Source organism: Trachypithecus francoisi, unplaced genomic scaffold (genome assembly GCF_009764315.1).
Source record: "Trachypithecus francoisi isolate TF-2019V2 unplaced genomic scaffold, Tfra_2.0 Lachesis_group12, whole genome shotgun sequence".
NCBI classification, from domain to species: Eukaryota; Metazoa; Chordata; class Mammalia; order Primates; family Cercopithecidae; genus Trachypithecus; species Trachypithecus francoisi.
Window position 1 is genome coordinate 31,545,908 of NW_022681457.1, and position 21,058 is coordinate 31,566,965.

The window sequence follows — 21,058 nt, forward strand, 5'->3', positions numbered from 1 at the left end:
AGAGACAAGGAAAGGCATTACATAATGGTAAAGGGATAGATGTAACAAGAAGAGCTAACTATCCTAAATATATATGCATCCAATACAGGAGCACCCAGATTCATAAAGCAAGTTCTTAGAGGCCTACAAAGAGACTTAGACTCCCACACAAATAATAGCGGGAGACTTTAACATCCCACTGTCAACATTAGACAGATCAACAATACAGAGAATTAACAAGGATAATCAGAACTTGAACTCAGCTCTGGACCAAGCAGACCTAATAGACATCTACAGAACTCTCCACCCCAAATCAAAAGAATATACATTCTTCTCAGCACCACGTAGCACTTATTCTAAAATCGACCATATAATTGGAAGCAAAACACTCAGCAAATGAAACAGAATGGAAATCATAACAAACACTCTCTCAGATCACAGTGCAATCAAATTAGAACTCAGGATTAAGAAGCTCACTCAAGCTGAGATCACGCCACTACACTCCAGCCTGGGTGAAAGAGGGAGACTCCGTCTCAAAAAAAAAAAAAAAAAAAAAAAAAAGAAGCTCACTCAAAACTGCACAACTACATGGAAACTGAACAGCCTGCTCCTGAATGACTACTGGGCAAATAATGAAATTAAAGCAGAAATAAATGAGTTATTTGAAACCAATAAAAACAAAGACATAACATACCAGAATCTCTGAAACACAGCTAAGGCAGTGTTTAGAGGAAAATTTATAGCACTAAATGGCCACAAGACAAATCTAAAATTGACACCCTAACATCACAATTAAAAGAACTAGAGAAGCAAGAGCAAACAGATTTAAAAGCTAGCAAAAGACAAGAAATAATTAAGAGCAGAACTGAAGGAGATAGGGACACAGAAAACCCTTCAAAAAATCAGTGAATCCAGGAGCTGGTTTTTTGAAAAGATTAACAAAATAGATCTCTAGCCAGACTAATAAAGAAGAAAAGAGAGAAGAATCAAATGAAACAATAAAAAGTGGTAAAGGGGAGATCACCACTGATCCCACAGAAATACAAACTACCATCAGATAATACTATAAACACCTCTACACCAATAAACTAGAAAATCTAGAAGAAATGGATAAATTCCTAGATACATACGTCCTCCCAAGACTAAACCAGGAAGAAGTCAAATCCCTGAATAAACCACTAACAAGCTCTGGAATTGAGGCAGCAATTAATCGCATACCAACCAAAAAAAGTTCAGGACTAGACAGATTCACAGCCGAATTCTACCAGAGGTATAAAGAGGAACTGGTACTATTCCTTCCGTATTTGTAGACACTATTCACAAATACACCAGCAATACAGGTTTTAGCATTCAAGTGGTAAGAGAAGAATCTCTAGGAATATCTTACATAGAAGGAATAACTGTGTTGAGTCAGAAACAAGTTGAGTCTGATGCTATATTATTTTAAGAAGAAACAACTTACAGAAAAAGAATTTTTGAGTAATTTCTGGAAGATATAGTAAATATTAAAAAAGAGGAATACTAATTTGAAAAATGTTAACATATTTAATTCTGAAGTAATTAAAAGTAAAAGAAACAATGCATATAGAATCATAGACATGGTTTCTGAAAAAGCAGAAATTATAAACATTGGAAATCACTCTGATATCCACAGAATAATGGATGCAAAACCATGAAAATGGAAACCTAGGATATTGGAAAGTTAAATGTGGGAAGGAAAAACCATAAAGGATACTCTAAATCTTAAATGATTTATAAAAATTTCTTTTGCTAGTCTTTTAAGTAACATAAAAATTATGCAAATATATTGCTATATTTTTTTCTATTTCTTTTAAACTTACTTAAATGCACTTTCTCCTGATCTTTTTTTTTTTTTTGCATCTTTAAAATTTTATTTTAGGTTCAGGGGTACATATGCAGGTTTGTTATATAAGTAAATGGCATGTCACAGGGGTTTGAGGTGCAGATTATTTTGTCACCCAGGTAATGAGCATCATAATAAGCGGTTTTTCTATCCTCACCCTCCTCCCACCCACAACCCTTGAGTAGGCCCTGGTGTCTGTTTCCTTTTTTTCATCCATATATACTCAATATTTAGCTCCCACTTATAAGTGAGAATATGCGGTATTTGGTTTTCTGTGCCTGCATTAATTCACTTAAGATAATGCCCTCCATTAGGTATAATTACATATGTAATAGTCTACATTTAGATCATAGAATACTACACAGTCATAAAAAAGAACTCAGTTATGTCCTCAATGGTAGACTTTATTCTGTCTACCATTGATGGGCATTTAGGTTGATTCCATGTCTGATTCTAAGTCTTTGCTTTTGTGAATAGTGCTGTGATGAAAATACATATGCATATGCCTTTATGATAGAATGATTTATATTCCTTTGGGTATATATCCAATAATGGGATTGTTGGATCAAATCATCATTTTGTTGTAAGTTCTTTGAGAAGTTGCCAAACTGCTTTCCACAATGACTAAACTAAGTTACCTCCCCATCAACAGTGTTTAAGTGTTCCCTTTTCTCCACAACCTCATCAACATCTGTGATTTTTTGACTTGTCATAATAGCCATTCTGACTGGTGTGAGATGGTATCTTATTATTGTTTTGATTTGCATGCTTCTCTCCCTCTTAAATCATGGAGGAAAATCTTTCTTAGAATCTCCTCCAACAGAGTCCTCTTCCTATTCCAGTGGCCAGAACTGGGTCATAAGTTCATGTCCGAGTTGCAAAAGAAATTTGGAGAGTGACTATATGACATTTCTCGTCTGATGCAGGGCAGGTTCTGCTGACAAGTAAAAAAGGTAGTTGCATGGGAAAGAGCCATGGCTACTTTGGCAGATTACTTGTAAAGGTCCTTAGCCTCTAAAGTTCAAATTCTCTGACAGCTTCGTCACGGAGTTATGCCTGTATAATACACCCATCAGGATATCAACAATCTAAGACCAAACTATGTAAAAGCACAGTTAGACCTCTGCAGATGGAAAATATTTGAAAAATAATGATCATTACAACAATTGTAAAAATACAAGTAAGAAAAAAAAAATACAAGTAAGAAAACAATACAGTATAACAACTCTTTACAAAGCATTTACATTGTATTATGTATTTACATTGTATTAGGTATTTAAAGCATACAGGAGGATGTGTGTATGTTAGGTGCAACTACTATGCTATTTTGCAGAAATTAGAGTATCAGTGGATTTTTTTATATCCATGAAGGTCATGGAACCAATTCCCCCAAGGATACTGAGCAATGATTATACACAAATATTAATACTTAGAAAGCCCAATATAACAAGTAATAACTTTTTCAATGAAATTTAGCCAGAAAACAATGAGCCTGACACATTGTCTGTGTGTCCTTGTGTATGCACACATACATATGTATGTGTTAAAAGGGTCTTTTAGAAAAGAAACTTTGTGATGGTGGTGATGGTACTTGCCCAGTTATCCATAAGAGTTTTAAAACAGCTTAACTTGGCTTAACTATTTTTTCAGTAGCATTCAACATCTCTTCATGAGCATATAATGTAGGTTGCAATATGTTCTAATGAAAATGGGCATATTAGTAACTGATTATGTTTCTCATAACCTTTTGATTGAACTGCTACTACATGCATTCTAGGACCTTCAGCTCTGACAGAGTAGCCCCTGCCCCCAGAAATAATGTCATTGTTCTTGCTTATAGGGCACCTTTTCCCCCACAAAGAGCTCAAAAGGTCTATCAAGCATGATTATATCTTTGCTATGTAATCATGAGTTAGGATTGCATAATAATTTTCAGTCAGTGGAAAATTCATGTACAGCATGAATGAATAATTGGTTCTGGTTATAAATTCAAGAAGACTACATAGAAAGTAATGAAATTCAGACTTCTCCTCAGTCTAATTAAATCCTTCATTAAAAGCAGTAGTGCAGTATTTGTCCTATAGCCAGTTGCTGTTATTAAGGTTCAATTTTATAATTTAATCTTTCTGTTTTATTAACAAATATTCCTTACTGTATAAATAAGATGTATTCTTAAAAGGTTACTAATGAAGTTATTTCTTTGTAAAGAATCCTTTTTTTGTATTGTGCATTAAACTAGAGACAATTATAGGAAAGAAAATTTTTTCAATAAGACATCACAATATTAACATAAACTGTTCACTGTTGAATATCTAAAAGGAAAAAATATTTCCTAAGGAAATCCTCAAAATACGTGACAGCTTAATGCAAATTATATATTTTCAATGTTTATCCTAATAATTTAAATACTGCAAGGAGGAATACCTTAACTGATAAATATTAACAAAGTGGTTTAAAAAATTAGGTCTTCCCAATATTCTTTTACAAAATAATAAATGTTTAATTTGGTCACATATCCTTTTGGAAGATGCCAGAAGCCAGTTTGGCTTTTTGTTGTTCTTGAGGGAAGTTGAGTTGAAATGCTGAAAAGCACATAGCAATCACAGCTGTGACATTGGTTTAAGATATAGTATTAACTAAAAGAAACATTTGATCATAGAAATCATGTTTTATCTGCCATCAGACTTTAGGTATTTAATGTTTCCTGGTTTATAACAACAATAAATTACATTTTCTCATAATGAAGTGTTCTACAAGTTTCCTTTATTTATTGATTTATTCATTTATTGGTGTGTGTGTGTGAGACGGCAGTTTCACTCTTGTTGCCTAAGCTGGAGTGCAATGGTATGATCTCAGCTCACTGCAACCTCCACCTACCGGGTTCAAGCAATTCTCCTGCCTTAGCCTGCCAAGTAGTTGGGATTACAGGCACCCACCACCACGCCCGGCTAATATTTTGTATTTTTAGTAGAAACGAGGCTTTATCATGTTGGCCAGGCTGGTCTCGAACTCTTAACCTCAGGTGATCCACCCACCTCGGCCTCCCAAAGCGCTGGGATTACCAGTGCGTGCCACTGTGCCCATCCTGAGTTTGCATTTTGGAAGAATATAAAATCCTGGGCCTTGCAGTCTTCAGTAACTGTGCTGTAAAGAGCAATTTATTTCTAAAATTTTATAATGTGCAGTTTATTCAAAGAGATTAATAACAAGAGAAGAACATGATTATGTAATAAAATTGACAGGTCTAAATCATAAAATCCAAATGTCCATTAAACATAGGACACAGACTAAGCAAAGTGAAAAAATTCTTTTTTTAAGTTTCATTAAGAGAGAGACATCAGACAGCAATAACTGGGAGAAGTTTTCCTGTCCTTGTGCCATGAATAGCCAGTAATTGGAAAGAGTGAGCACATTTGAAAAACAAGTTAAAAACTGGAATGCTTAAGTCCATGCCAAAAATTTGCAGAATCCTGAGTCAGCAAATCCAAGTTACTGCACTGGAAATTTATGGGAAAACAACATTCCAGCCAAATTTATGTGACTTCAGAGGTAATCATACATTTAAATGGATAAAATCTCTGAATCTGATAGAAAGAAAATCATAGATTGTACAATTTTATCAAAGTGACAGATGTACCAAAATATTGCATAAATTCCATCACTGCTTCAACTGGAGTATTTTCCAACTTTGCAATTGGATAAATGCTGTAAAGTGATAGCATAATAGGAAGGACTTAATTTTAATAAATGCAACCAAAACGACAATATTGAGAGCAAATGTCTCTAGATTCCAGCAGCATTCCTCATTATTTGAAATAATACATACATATAAATTGTTAAGGATTTCAAATAATACACACATATAAAGAGTTATCTAGTGGCAATTTTATAATAATAAATATTCTCAATCCTTAATTTATCTGTTATATCTTTATTCAAGGTCTGGAACTTAAATATTAGACTTTAAGAACAGGCATAGAATAGGGTTGATAGACTATGTCTTGTCCAAATCTGGCAAGTCAGCTTTTGTAAATAAAGATTTGTTGGAACAAAACCATGTCTATTTGTTAACATATCATGTAACATAACAATGGTAGAATTGAGTAGAGCCAGAGACCATATGGACTGCAAAGCCTGAAACATTTGCAATGTGGCCCTTTACAGAGAATGTTTGCTGACTCCTGGCATAGAATATAGTGAACTGTAGAGCACATATTTTTCATAAAAACATTCATATTTAAACAATGGGCAAGCCAGACAAAACAGGCCAGATTCAGATGACTGGCCGGCGCTGGAAAAAGAGATGAAGATCCTGTGTCAGCACTGTCACTAATTTTCTGTGTGATATGGAGCAAGTCACGAATTCTCCTCTAGTGAGAAGGGAGTGTCTCCCTTTGCTGAGGTTACAGTGCATAAGGCCAAATGGCAAAACCACATCATCTTTAAGGGGAATGTGACACTAAGCCAGAGAACTATGTCCAAAATAATCATAAATGCAAGGAGAGCCTGAAGTGAATATTGGGAGCGCAGGTGTAGAGCCTAACAGGTCAGAGTTTCAAGCAGACAAATGAGGATGATCCAATCTAATTTAAATACTCATAATAACCTACTTAAATATACCCAGGCCTGTGTTTTCATAAATTAAGTATGTAAATGATTTCACAGACTGAGATACATAAGAACAGTTTCATCTTCTGTGAAATGAAGTTGTGGTACAAAACTTCTGGCAAAATGTGCTTCTAGTCTAAGAAATGTCCTGCAGGAAAGAAAAAAAGAAAAAATTCCTTGGTTACATAAACAGGAAATAGTCTAAACTATTTCCATCTGTTAGAAATTCACAACGAACATTTGTATATTTTGTCTGAGAAGTCCTGCCAATAAGAAGCTTAACATTTTTTTCAACAAGCTTTGCCAAAATCTACTGGCCATCTGAAATTTTTTTTAAATCATGCAACACCTATAAATCCTTGGAAAAACTGTAGACAACACTTTCTTAGACAATCTCTAAAGCTTTTTCAAACTCTGAAAGCTTTCACTAAGTATTTTAATGTCTAACACAGAGAGTATTTATCATGTGTCAAGCACTATTTACATGGTTTACCTATATTAACTATTTTAATCATAACAATAACCCTATAACATAGGGATTCTTATTATCATTCTTATAGATGACAAAACTGAGGTTCAAAGATGTTATTTAGCTTGTTCAAAGTCAAACAGCTAGTGAGTGGTGGAACCAGGATTCAGACCCAGGTAGTTTGAGTCCAGGGTCCGTTGTCTTAGCTACTATATATATATAGTTTTGTTGTTGCACTTCAGATATTCAGAGAAGTAAAAACTACCTAAACATCTCACCTAGTATTTCTTTTATTATTTGAACTTTTTAAAAACCTATTATTGGAAATGTCAGGAAGTTAACACAAGATTTGAACATACAGAGATTGGGCACTTTGGCTTTATCTGCCTTTAGCTCCATGCATATTCCATGATAAGTGAACTAATGTATCCTCATTATACTATTCATTAAAATAGGCCTATCAGGATTTCTCATTGACCACTGTTAATTAATTGTAGCTGCCCCCTTGGCAACTATCAATTAATTATAGATGCTTGATAGAAATTGAGTGGTTTCTCTTTGTAAATATTCTAGAATTCCAGCTTCTTACTGGTAAAGAATCATTCATTCATGCCTGTGTACATGTCTTCATTTAACCGTCATTGGTTGAGAAGCTATTTATGTTGGGAATAACATTGGCAAGTTCCTGCTCTAATGGACTTTAAATCTAACAGAGGGGGAAAAACAACAAGTAAACAAATAAAAACTAAGATATTTTCAGTGGTCGTTAATAAGAAAATAAAATAGGGTAATATATAAAATGAAGGCAGGAAGGATAGTTTATTTTGGTTGGTGAAAAATGGACTAACATATGAGCTGAGATGAGGAAAAGGGACTGGCTATGAGAAGATTTACAGGAAGAACATACAGGCAGGAGCAACAGCAATAATAAAAGTAATGATTTAGAAATTTTACACATTTCAACCATTTTACATGTATAATGTGACTACAGATTGGTAAATATTTAATACAACCATTTTTATTAGAGCTTTTCTCCTTAAGATAACTGAGTTAATATGCAAATGAGTCTAAATAATCAGCAAGATATTTGGTTCAGAGGGATGAAGTTCAAATAGTTAGCATTACTGATGGAGAATGTGTGCCAAACTTGTGATCAAGTCCTAATATTTGCTCCCTGACCTACAGTAGTGATCATATCTCCAAGTTCAGCTATTTGTATAGGGAAATCACACCCATGGACTTCCATGTGGGGAAAGGGAGATAGGCCCCAGACCCACCCGTGCTTACTTTCACGAAGAAGGAGTAGAGCCAATGAGGGCATTCCTCAAGTAAGCTAATTTGAATAGCTAAGGGAAAGCCACGTGGGAACCCACCTAGTAGCATAAGGAGGTAACAAATGGAGGTAAGATGCTTACTTTTCTGACAATCAGTAAAGAGAGGAGACATTTGACAATGTCTGGAGACATTCTGATGGTAACAACTGTAAAGAGTGCTGCTTATATCTAGTGGATACTTTGTATGCTGCTAAACATCTTACAGTGTGCAAGATAATCCCCCACAACAAACAATTATCCCATACAAAATGTCAGTCATGCCAAGGTTGAGAAACACTACATCCCAGAAATTTCCTTTTCCATTCATGAGCGCAGGACAAAAGACTTTCCTGCAACACACTCTAATGGGAATTTTTAGAGCTTCTTCACTTTAGACCAAAATCTTTTACATCCTTTGAGGATGTATTACATATATAAGATTATGTGCCTAACACCATCTCGAGCTACAATCTCAAAAAAATCTGTTGATTATATCTCAACTTTAGAATTACTCTTTCAGTATTTTCATTATTTCTCTTTACATTTGCAAGTACATGTGATTTTTATAACAAGTTTCTCTAAAAACCAGCTCAAATGTCACTTCTTAAAATTATTCCTAATTACTGAACTGTTCGTTATTCCTTCTTCTCTGTTCCTATAGCAATCTATACACACTTTTATCGTGGCACTTATCATTCTGTGAAGTAATTATTCATTTAAAGGTTATTCCCATTTAGAAAATAAGCCCTTCAGAGTAGAGGCTGTGTAGGATGTGCAAAACATCCTACAATGCACACGATAGTCCCCTATGTCAAAGAATTAGCCTGTCCAAAATGTCAGTAGTGCTGAGGTGGAGAAACCCTGCGTCTCTGGAATCTTTGTAACTCCAGTACCCACAGGACACCTGCCACAAAGAAGCACATTACAGGAATGAATGAATGAATGATTGCTCACAAAGAACACTACTAACATAAAATCACCATGAGTTCTATTTTATTTTTTTGAGAAAATCTTACTTGTTTGTATGCTCATTAAATTAAAACCCTATTACATATGTTCATCTAAAGGAACTTTTTTTTGGACAATTCGACAGAATGATTATAGTTTAGCAACTGGCACATGAACAAGAAAAGTAATAGACTGTGTTATGGACTGTCTAAAATCTTGTGGGTAAGTGAAGACAGTCAAACTTAGAAGAGTGAAATATAGCAAATAATACTGAATGCCATTTCTAAAAACATAAATAAGAATATAAATTTTTAAAGGTACAAAATGCAGGGAAACAGCGGAAACACAACTTCAAAAGTAGAAAATGTAATGACAGAATGAAACTATAGTGATAATAATTAAAAACTGATGGAAACTAGGGTCATATAAATAAAATGAGATAAAATTAAAATGGAAGAAATGGTATTTTAAATAAAATAAATAAGCTTCAGGAAATGGGTCATAAAACCCTATGGGACAGCTTTTCTTTCCCCCAGAACAAGCAAAAGAAAAGAATTGTTGCCCATTCAAAAGAATGTCAAAGGAATAGTAGAAAGCTACATTATAAATTTTAAAACATAGTTTCCTGGGCATGAAGTTATGAACCAAAGGTTTCAAAAGCAATAGAAAAAGACTTAGAGGTGGAATAAGAATCGATCAAATTTAAACTACACTAACATAAAAGTAAGAAATAATTTTTTTTATACATTGTCTTAAGTGCCACCCAGCCCTCAGAGACAGGAAATGTTTCAGGCTCTGTAGTTTATAGTGTGTCAGTCTCAACTATTCAGTTCTGTGGTTGTAGTACACAAGCAGCCAAATGTATCTGCTAGACACGTTAGCAAATAAATATGACTGTGTTCCAATAAAACTTTATTTACAAAAACAAGAGCAGGAGGAGGGAAGATGGCGGACGAGAAGCTGCTGCCTGGCTGGGAGAAGCGCATGAGCCGCCCCCTCAGCTGAATGTACTACTTCAACCATATCACTAACGCCAGCCAGTGGGAGCAGCCCAGCGGGAACAGCAGCAGTGGCGGCAAAATCTGGCGGTGGGAGCCCGCCAGCGTCCGTTGCTCGAACCTGCTGGCGAAGCCAGTCAAGGCGTCCCTCGACCTGGCGGCAGGAGATCACCCAGACCAAGGAGGAGGCCCTGGAGCTGATCAGCGGCTACATTCAGAAGATCAAGGCAGGAGAGGAGGACTTTGAGTCTCTAGACTCACAGTTCAGCGACTGCAGCTCGTCCAAGGTCGGGGGAGACCTGGGTGCCTTCAGCAAAGGTCAGATGCAGAAGCCATTTGAAGACGCCTGGTTTGCGCGGTGGACGGGGGAGATGAGCGGGAGTGTTCACGGATTCTGGCACCCACGTCATTGTCCACACTGAGTGAGGGTTGGGGCCCCAGGCCTGGCCTCGCGGCGGGGCAGGGCGGCTGGGCCCCCCGCCGGCTCCCCCGCTGCCTGCTGGCCAGTGGCCGAACCCTCCACTCCCTGCCACCGTCACACAGTATTTATTGTTCCCAAAATGGCTGGGAGGGAGACTTCTAGATTGGGGCCCCTGGGGTTCCCCACTCCCTGTCCATCCCCAGTTGGGGCTGCGACCGCCAGACTCTCCCTTAAGGAGTTGACTTCAGCATGGGTGGGAGGCTCGCAGACCTAGGGCAGTGTGGTGGGAGGGGTGTTCCAAAGAGAAGATGTGGTCAGCAGAGCCGCCCCATGTCCCACCAGGTCCTGGAGGCAGATGCAAGGGCCCAGAGTTGTTTCTAGTTAAGCCACGTTTCTCTGTTCAGTAGCAAAAGGAAACACTTGTGGGCCCAGCTGTGGGCCCTCTGAGCCACTGTGCAGCACCCTTTCACCCCCAATTAAATTCGGAACCACTAAAAAAAACACCAAGAGTGCCAGATAGATTTGGGCCTGCTCTGTTTTGGAAAGTAAACACTGGCAAATTTTAGTAGATCTAAATTGAATAATCGGTGTGTTTAGGAGTCTGGAAACACTGTTATACAAGGGATTTAAGAGATCATTAATATTTTACCTATAAAAAGATAAGTCCTATTACTAATAGAATATTCCTTAAGACACTGAAGCATAAGATATCACTCATTTCTTCTTTTAATGAAATTAGTTTTGTCTTGGGCCTCAACCACTGGACTGGCAAAAAATCTACTCTCAGCTTTATATCATACCCTCCTCGGACATCAGTGAGAACTACAGAATTCATAGAATCCTGGAAATTGCCGAAGGACCTCTGGTCTTTAGCTCATTATGGTTCTCACTAGAATACATGTTGCCTAGAACTATACAGTCAAGTCAAAAGCAGGTGACCTACTCTTCCTATGAGCATTTCTTATTCACTTGCCACACTTGGCTACTTGGTCCTTCCCTTGGGCCCGCAATACTTTGGTGCTTATTGTTTGTTTGCCACTCCATATTCCCAGGATCAGAAGACGATCTAATTCTCTCCTCCTGGGCCCTAACTATTACCCAACCCTCTTTCCCTAGAAGCACCTATTCAGTGGTATAGATTTAGTGAGAGGTGTAGCAGATGTTCTTACAACATTGGCCAAGGTTTCACAACTATCTTTGGACTGCTGGTGGTCCCACACAGGACGTTCTGGGCATCTTGAAACATATTTTAAGATCTGGGGGGAGAAAGGAGACTGATAGATTTGAAAAAACTAACAATTCAAGAAAGTGTGTGGTAAACTCCAAGTAAATGATGCAAAAGGAAGAAAATGGAATGTGGATTAAAAAGGAGGGTTCGTTTTCAGGTAGAGTAGATAAGATTTTATTCCTGGAGTCTTTATTTCCAGTGAAGACTTTTTGCCTGAGCTCCAGAGACACACACATACACACACACACACACACTTTTTCCTAATATAAGTGTCTTGCATTCACCTCAAAGCCAATATAGTATTTAAAATACAATCCATTACATTCAACCTATCTCCACCTTAGATTTATTCCATTCTAATATTCTCTCACTCCTATTCAACTGAGAGCCTATCTTTAATTTTTTCCTCTCCTTAACATCTGACATCCAATCAGTCATCAGCATTAATCAAGTCATGTCTTTTTCCAAAGCATCTCTCCTATCCGCCACCACATTATTCATATTGCCATTGCTTTATTTCTGACCCCAATTATATCCCACATGAATTTCAAGAGAGTCTGTTATTTGGCCTTATGGCTAGCATATCCTCTCCACATTCCCCACGTCATTCCAAGCTGCTGATGTGAGCTTTCTAAAATAAAAACCTGGTATATTTTTCCTACCTGAACCTTAAAGCCTTCCATTGCCTTCAAGCTAAAACTCAAATTCCTTGGCTTGACACAGGAGATAACCTCATGATCTAGCGCTTACTTACATATTATTTCTTACTTCCATATTATTTCTTACTTCCTATCATTTTTCTTATTTCTTACCAATTTTTACATTCTTTCTTTCTTTCTTTTTTTTTTTTTTGAGACGAAGTCTTGCTCTTGTCCCCCAGGCTGGAGTGCGATGGTGCTATCACGACTCACTGCAACCTTAGCCTCCCAGGTTCAAGCAATTCTCCTGCCTCAGACTCCCGGGTAGCTGGGATTACAGGCACCTGCCACCAGGCCTGGCTAATTTTTGTATTTTTAGTAGAGACAGGGTTTCATCATGTTGGCCAGGCTGCTCTTGAACTGCTAACCTCAGGTGATCCGCCTGCCTCAGCTTTCCAAAGTGCTGGGATTACGGGTGTGAGCCAACACACCCGGCACATTATTTCTTACTATTCCTACTAACCTGCAATTCCTTGAATGGACTGTGATCTCTTCCATCTCACCTCTTTGACGTTTTCTCCTGAAATGACCATCTCCCCTGACTCTGTAACCTCATCAGCTCCTCCAAAGTAAAGCTTCAGTAAAGTCTTCCATTTTCTGTTCCTACCTCCCTACTGAAAAAGTACCTCTCCTTTTTGTTCTTTAGAAACCTACATGTATGATTTTTATGGCAAATACCATATTAGGTAGAAATTATTCATTCCATTTATAATTTATCTTGATTATGAATTACTTAATATTGGGGACAACACCTTTCATCTTTAAAACTCTGAAACTTGAAAGAAAATAGAAAATCAATATATTTTTGTTATTGAATAAATGATTTTGAGTGATAAATGGGTAAAAGCATATTGAACAGAAGAAAGAGCATTAGCAAAAGATTAAAACTTCTAAAACTAATCATCTCAAAATTACCACTAATCTCCATGTTGTCAAATTAAGTGGTCAGTTCTCAGATCTATCAGCAGTTTTTGTCACAATTGGTCATAGCATCCACCTTGAAATGCTATTCTTACTTGGCTTCCAGGACTTTATACTCTTCTTCTTTTTTCTCCTATGCCCCTAGTCACTTTTCAGTTTTATTTATTTATTCTTCATATCCATTGAGACTTGTTCTCTTTTCATCTACATTTATGCCCTTGATGATCTCATATTCTCAAGACCTCACAATAGTATTTTTTCTTCAACTGTTATAGGTAAATGCGCAAACTGGCCCAGTTGGAAAGACTTGACCTAGGCAATAATGAATTTAGTGAGCTGGTAAGCCAACTCTATGCTACCATGCTCAAATTATGTCTTTCCTAGACTTTTTTCTTGATGTCTAGATGTCTAGGCTTGTTTATGCAACTGCATGATTAACATCTCTAGTTGACTCTAGAGTAGAAATCTCCAACTGAATACCTAAAACTGAACTTCCAGTCTACCCAAAAACCTGCTCCACCTGGTCTTCCTCATCAGTCACTTGCAACTCCATCCTTCTAGTTGTTCAGACCAAAACACACCTTTAGTCACATTCAACTCTCATTCCCCACAGCTGACTCATCAAGACATTTATTTCTCATCTTAACTATATCCAGAACCCAACCACATCTCAACACTTTTGCCATTGCTTTATTGATGGCCACTACTGTGGCCATCAATTTCTTATAATAAGAAATAAGAAAAAAATGGATTTGGTCCAAGCCACCATCACCTCTTATTTGATTTATTACATTAGCCTCCTATTTGATCTTCCTGCTTCTACTGTTGTTCCCCTCAGTCTGTTTATAAGCCTGCAATCGGCCGGGCGCGGTGGCTCAAGCCTGTAATCCCAGCACTTTGGGAGGCCGAGACGGGCGGATCACGAGGTCAGGAGATCGAGACCATCCTGGCTAATACGGTGAAACCCCGTCTCTACTAAAAAAATACAAAAAACTAGCCGGGCGAGATGGCGGGCGCCTGTAGTCCCAGCTACTCGGGAGGCTGAGGCAGGAGAATGGCGGGAACCCGGGAGGCGGAGCTTGCAGTGAGCTGAGATCCGGCCACTGCACTCCAGCCTGGGCGACAGAGCGAGACTCCGTCTCAAAATAAATAAATAAATAATAAATAAATAAATAAGCCTGCAATCACAGATACTCAATTCAGAAACATCTTTCATAAAAACCTTTCAGTGACCCCCCATCCTACTCAGAATCAAAGCCAAAGTCTCTACATTGTGCTGTAAGATCCCATATTATGCACCTCCCCATTACATCATCTCTTTACTCCTCCCTCTCTCTCTCTTCTTTAGCCATACTGGTCTCCTAGGATGTCTTCAAGCAAGTAAAATGTCCCTGCTTTAGAATCTCGATATTAGCATGCCTTTTCTTTTTCTTTCAGCCTTGGCTCCAATTTCATATTCTCATTGAGGCCTTACCTGATCACCCTACTAAAAATTAAATCCTTATATGAATTATCCCTATCTACCTCCTCTGCTTAACTTTCTCTGTAGCACTTGTAACCTTTTAATACATTATTTTATTTTATTTTATTATTTTGTTTGCTCTCATTCTTCCCCACTGGATGTAAAGTCCTTTGAAGGAGGAATTTTTATCTGTTTTGTTCTCTGCCATACCCCAGATCAGCACATGATACTCTCAATAATAGTTGCTGAGTGAAGAAAGAGTACACACTTTTTTTTTTTGCATTTCTAAGTATCTGATAGTGTCCAGATTGCAGTAATATTTCATTTAAGATTCATAAAAGCCCCGTAAAGTAATTTCTACATCCATTTTAAATGTGATAAAACTAAAATTTATAAGATTTCAGTCAATGGTGTCTCAAGAATTCCTGTATAGGCAGGACTTAAGGACAGAATTCTGATTAGTGGGGACATTTAAAAAAAACTTTCAGAAATTTTATATTTTCTCATAGTATACATTTACTTGAGAGTGCTTTGAGAAATGCTGACTGCATGTGGAGTGTACTTGGATTCCCTGAACCTTTGATACCAACTCTTGCCCAGGGTTTCTGTATTAGTCTGTTTTCACACTGTTATAAAGAACTGCTCCAGACTGGATACTTTATAAAGAAAAGAGGTTTAATTGACTCACAGTTCCAGATGGCTGGGCAGGCTTCAGGAAACTTAAAATCATGGCGGAAGGGGAAGCAGATACATCTTACATGGCGGCAGGCGAGAGAGAGCATGTGAAGGAGGAACTGTCAAACACTTAGAAAACCTTCGGATCTTATGAGAACTCACTCACTTTCAAGAGAACAACATGGGAGAAACCACCTCCATGATCCAATCACCTCCCACCAGGTCCCTTTCTCAATATAGGGATTATGAAGATTATAATTCAAGATGAGACTTGGGTCACCAGGTCCCTTTCTCAATATAGGGATTATGAAGATTATAATTCAAGATGAGACTTGGGTCAGGACACAGACCAAAACCGTGTCAGTTTAACAACTATTAATAGCTATAGCAGCTTTCAAGTCAATATATTTGGGAGACAATTACTACAATTTGTCTATAACAGAAGTTTATTTAAGGAAGTAGAAAATTATAAGACTGATGATGAAATGGTGCCATATTATAAGGTTTTAGAATGGTTTGCTGAGAATTGGTTTCAACCATTGATTCCCAAACCTGTACTGACTCTTAAAAATATTGAAGTGGGGCCCCACCCTACACCTCCCACTGGTGTAGATATTTAATAAGCTTCTTGGATTTTTGTTAAGCAGCCAGCCCTGCTTGCCAACCATATTGGCATTTGTGAACAGATGCTGTAGATTATGTAAATTACTAAAGCTTTTCAGATGGCAGTTTGCATAGGTTTTGTGTATTTGAGATTTACTTCTTGCTGAAGAGTACCCCCAGTTTTGTGCACTGCACAATCAGGTAAATCTGACAGGAAAGTGGTTGGAATGTCTTTTAGAGCAATGTATCATACACTGCCTCACAATAGTGTTTTCCTCTTGTCTGTTGTAGGTCAATGCACAAACTGGCCCAGTTGGAAAGACTTGACCTAGGCAATAATGAATTCGGTGAGCTGGTAAGCAAATGCATTTTCTAAACTTGATAATTACACTCCAGGAGATTATTTCTTTTGCTCTGTCTTTGTAAACCAAGGTATTAACTCGATTGCACATTTGTATTTGCTAAATGTAAAAATAAGCTTTCACTTTTTGGAAAAGAAAATGGAATCGAGCCAGAAACAGATTGATAGTTTTGAGCACCAACTATGTGGCAGGTACCATGCTTAGTATGTTACCTATGTTATCTCTTCTAATCCTGATTAGACATGTTGCCATTTTAACCTTATGGAAATGAGCTTAAAATGGTCACCGTCATACATAGCTATTATGTGGCTGAACAGGGATTAAACCCAGTCTTGATTAACTGCAAAGACCATACCTTGAAAACCTGCTTTGGAGGCTTCTTGGTGCCATCGCATGAGAGAAGTCTCACCAGTGGCGTGCTGGTTCTTACTGTACTTAAAGCGTCTTTCCAGTGAACTACCTTACTGCTGGCAAGACTGGCAGAATTCTGCCTCCTCCTTTTAAGCATCCATTTTATTTAAAATTTGCCTGAAGACCAGAATCTCAAATGCAGATCAGAAAGCATATACTTCTTTACAAGACGACTTAGCTTTCTCTATCCAGAAGTCTTCCACTTGAATATCTTCAAATTTCAAAAAATTCAATTCATCTAAAGTGTATTTTAACTATTTTAAACTTAAAACATTTAAGTAAGCAATCCATTCCCTGTCCCAGGTCTGTTACTAGCTATGTGACTTTGTGCAAGTTGCATAACCTCTTTTAGCCTTATTTTCTTCATGTATAAAATGGGGATTATAATGTTCTCCCTCACACAGGGCTTGTGTGAGAATTAAATGAGATAATGTAGGTACAGGACCTGGCAAAAGTTATTCTAATAAATGCCAGTGTGCAAGGGTGAAAGGGTTTAACTCACACTGTATTTTGAATGCACAAAGAAAATTAATTTGTTTTACTTCAACCATAGCTAATATGATCATTACCCCAGCCTCCGTCAGTTGTTTATTAACAATAAAAACTGAGTTTTATTCTTCTGTGATTACGTTTAATCTGATTTAAGAAGTTAGATAGTCCTTTTAGGTTGTTTTCATTTTTCTTGCATAAAAGTTCCTAGTCTCTCATGTTCCTCTCTCCATCCCCTGCTTTCCTCCCTAAGATGGAATTTGGGTATGTGCAGAGGAGGCTAAATTTCTTCGTGATCTGGGCAGTAAGGACTCTCTGGCCTCAAGCTAGTTTTCAGAAGTAGGCTGGCAGCACATGCTGGTCTCTGGGCTGCTGTCTGCAGCTGATGCTGCCTCCTGTGTTAAATCTTCTGTTCTGAATCTGCAGTCAGGTCTTCGGGCTCAGAAAGAACTCTCTAGGAGCATTGGCTATCTTACTCTTTGGGCCTTGCTATACTCAGCTCTCACTGCTGTAAATGAATGAGACTGTGCCCTGTCCTCCCTCCAGCACAGGATAAGCAGTCCATCCCCAGTTTGTGTTGTGAAGGGCCCTCACCAGCCATGACCCCAGTAGTGGCCCCATGGCCTGTCTCCTGGCTCTGAGAGTCCACATAACATACAAACTGAGAGACTCCAAGTAAAGCTGAACTCCAGAGACTTCTTTGCCTATCAGATTACACTGTCAAGTTTACTCTGCTTTGTATGCACCCAGTGTTGTTACAAAGCAGTTTGCAGGGTGGCCTCACACAGATATTGAGGCAAAAGTACCTCGTAAATATATAGCCTAATGTACCTCAGGAATTTTTAAAGGAGATATTTATTAATGTAGGTAGAGAGATTGGTGAGGGTGGTAAATAACAGATAGTGGCAAAACTAGTAGTTTTATGTAAGTTGTTAAGGACCTAAGATCTGCTCACACTTTTATTAAGACATGTAGGTCAGTCTAATAATTGAAAAACATGGACAGTGGATTCAGACAAACTGAGGTTTGTTTCAACTTCATCACTAGCTAACTGGGTACCTTTGGGTCTATAGCTCACTCTCCAACTTCCTTATCAATATAGTAAGGGCACCAATCTCCTCTATCTTAAAGGCTTTGTGAGAGAATTTCATGCTAGATAATCTACAGCAAACATTCAGTATGTTAAATGAGTTTCAATTCTGTCGGGTATATTATTCTGCAAGTGTTTCGTATGAATATGTGTGAATCAGTATTTTACTGTAAAGATTTGGGTCAACAATGATGAAAAAAGTGGGTTTATTTTTCAAAACTAGATGTACTAAAAGTAAATTTTAAATTATTTCAGTAATGTATGATTTATGGTATCTAAGAAATCCTATGAGCAGAAAACTTTTATTTTGTGATATGCCAGTATTTCATGCTAGGCACAAAATAAGTCTCTTTTTCTATTTTGTTTTCTATTTTTTTCTTACTTTTGCCTTTGTTCTAGGAGGTTTTATTTGATAGTGCTTAGGTATTTGAAGAGTATAAACGTGAAACTTTACGTTTCTGATGTTACTCACTTTTAATCATAGTTTTATCTTACTAGTCATATGCATGGAACTGGCTGCTGTTGTAACAGTAACAATTTTTAATGAGAAAATAAGAGACTTTGCTCTGATAAGTGACCTCTAGAAACAATGTCATGTGAAGGAGAGGAGATCAAATTCTATTCTGTAGCTAGATATTGACACCATACGAGATTATCATTAGATGATTTATTTTTGCTTGACATGGTAAAGAGACAATGTGGAGAGTAGATGACTATAATTTTAAAAATAAAACGTGAAGGCCTAATGAGAACAGAAGTTGGCTTGCTTGAGAAGCAGTGTAAATGTCCCAAATAAAATTCAGAGTAGAAATATCTACTTATGGAAGCATTTGTAATAATGAAAAATTCTAAACAAAAGGAATTATTTTATATTTTTAACAGCAATTATCCCCAGAAGATATTAGGCAAAGTTCTGAGAACATAATAGATATTTTGGGGGAGTTTTTTGTTGTTTCTTTCATGAATTGTTTTGCTCAACATAAAATGAATAAATGTTCAATTTTTAAAAAATAGAAAGTTAAAAAGTGAAAAAATGAGAGTAAGGATAATTCATGATCTCATCCTATATATAACCATTATTAACATTTTTTGGTATATTCTTCCCTTTACTCTCATTTTCTTTAATGAAGTCAAACAAGTATTATCTGGGGTCAGGTCAGAGATGGAATACTATTAGGCTGATGTATGGAACCAGATAACATCAACCCTTAGGATCATCCTCTTTGCTGACCATGGCCAACCCTCCCCCTAATCTAGACCCAGCTTACAGCTGCAAGCCTCCTTCACTGCCTCTCTCCTACCCTCCCTGTGCTGGAAAGAAGAGGGCTGTTCTATAAAGGAGAGTGTCACTGAAGGCCCCAACAACTCTTCCATGGGAGCCTTCATCAAGAAGAGTCAGTGATAAGAAGCAAAATGTGCTTTTTTGTAAGCCAGAAAGAAAGAAGAGCCCAGCCCAGAGGAGACTAACAAACTAAGTGAGAAGTAGTCTATATGTGGTTTAGAGTTTGGGAATTCAAAGAAAGCAGCATGGGCAGGGACCCAGAGACCCACTGACTACAGAGTGGCAATGGGTAGCAGAGAAGGAAGGCAGGGAGTACAATGGTTATTGGAGCAGCATCTCCCCTTTGCCCCCACCAAAGCCCCACAAAGGACTCCTAAAAAGAATAACTGGGCAGGACTATTTCAAGAAGAACCCAATTTCCTTATCCTGAGCTATTCAAGCAGGGAGTGCTTGAATAGATTTAAAATTTTACTGTAAGTGTGGCATAATACATACTGGTTATACGTGTCTGCACAGATATTTCTACCTACCAAATTGGAATTATAGTGTGCATTCTATTTTATTTTAAATCATGGTTATCAAATTCAAAATCTAGATTCATTACAGGCGTTGTAATATATAACCTTTCTTTGTAGCTAAACTAGAAAGATTGCCAAGTAATGGATACAAAATAAACACTAAACTAACTTGTCTATTCCTGATTTCTAATGAGATTGATGATTTTTTCATATATTTGTGGCAATTTGCATTTCCTCTTTTGTAAAATGCCAGTTTATGTGTTTTTGCCCATTTTTCTATTGGTAGTCACGTTCTTGTTGATTTATGGAGATCTTTGATATATTTCACATAGTAATCCTTTGTTGGCTGTAGGTACTACAGTTATTTCTTTACAGTCTCCGGAGAGTCTTTTTATTTTCTACGTGGTATATTTTGATGGATAGAAGGTCTTAATTGTAAAATAAGAAAATGTATACTTTTTGGTGTATAGCACATTTTGTTTTGCTTAGGAAGTCCTTCCTTCCTCAAAGCCAAAACATTTTTTCATACGTTTTCTTCTAAACATTTGAAAGTTTAATTTTTTCATAACCTAATTGGTTTCTGTGGGGGGCTTCATTATTTATACTGTGTACTGTGTATTTTTTTTCCAGAGACTCAGCTTTCCAAGCACCATTTATTAAGTAGCACTTCCTTTCCATGTGGATATGAGTATCACCTCTTAACAAAATATGATTTCTAT

At 37.3% G+C, this 21,058-nt stretch overlaps 1 protein-coding gene and 1 pseudogene across 1 annotated transcript in view; both read left to right on the forward strand.

The window, feature by feature from the left end:
* The window catches only part of LRRC7 (leucine rich repeat containing 7), a 586,898-nt gene that overhangs the window by 348,052 nt on the left and 217,788 nt on the right, over nt 1–21,058 (forward strand). Inside the window, exon 8 of the mRNA XM_033228849.1 lies at nt 16,479–16,542. Within this exon, the coding sequence (XP_033084740.1) occupies nt 16,479–16,542 (64 nt within the window). The remainder of the gene's footprint in view (nt 1–16,478; nt 16,543–21,058) is intronic.
* On the forward strand, nt 10,127–10,605 carry LOC117092083 (annotated as a pseudogene).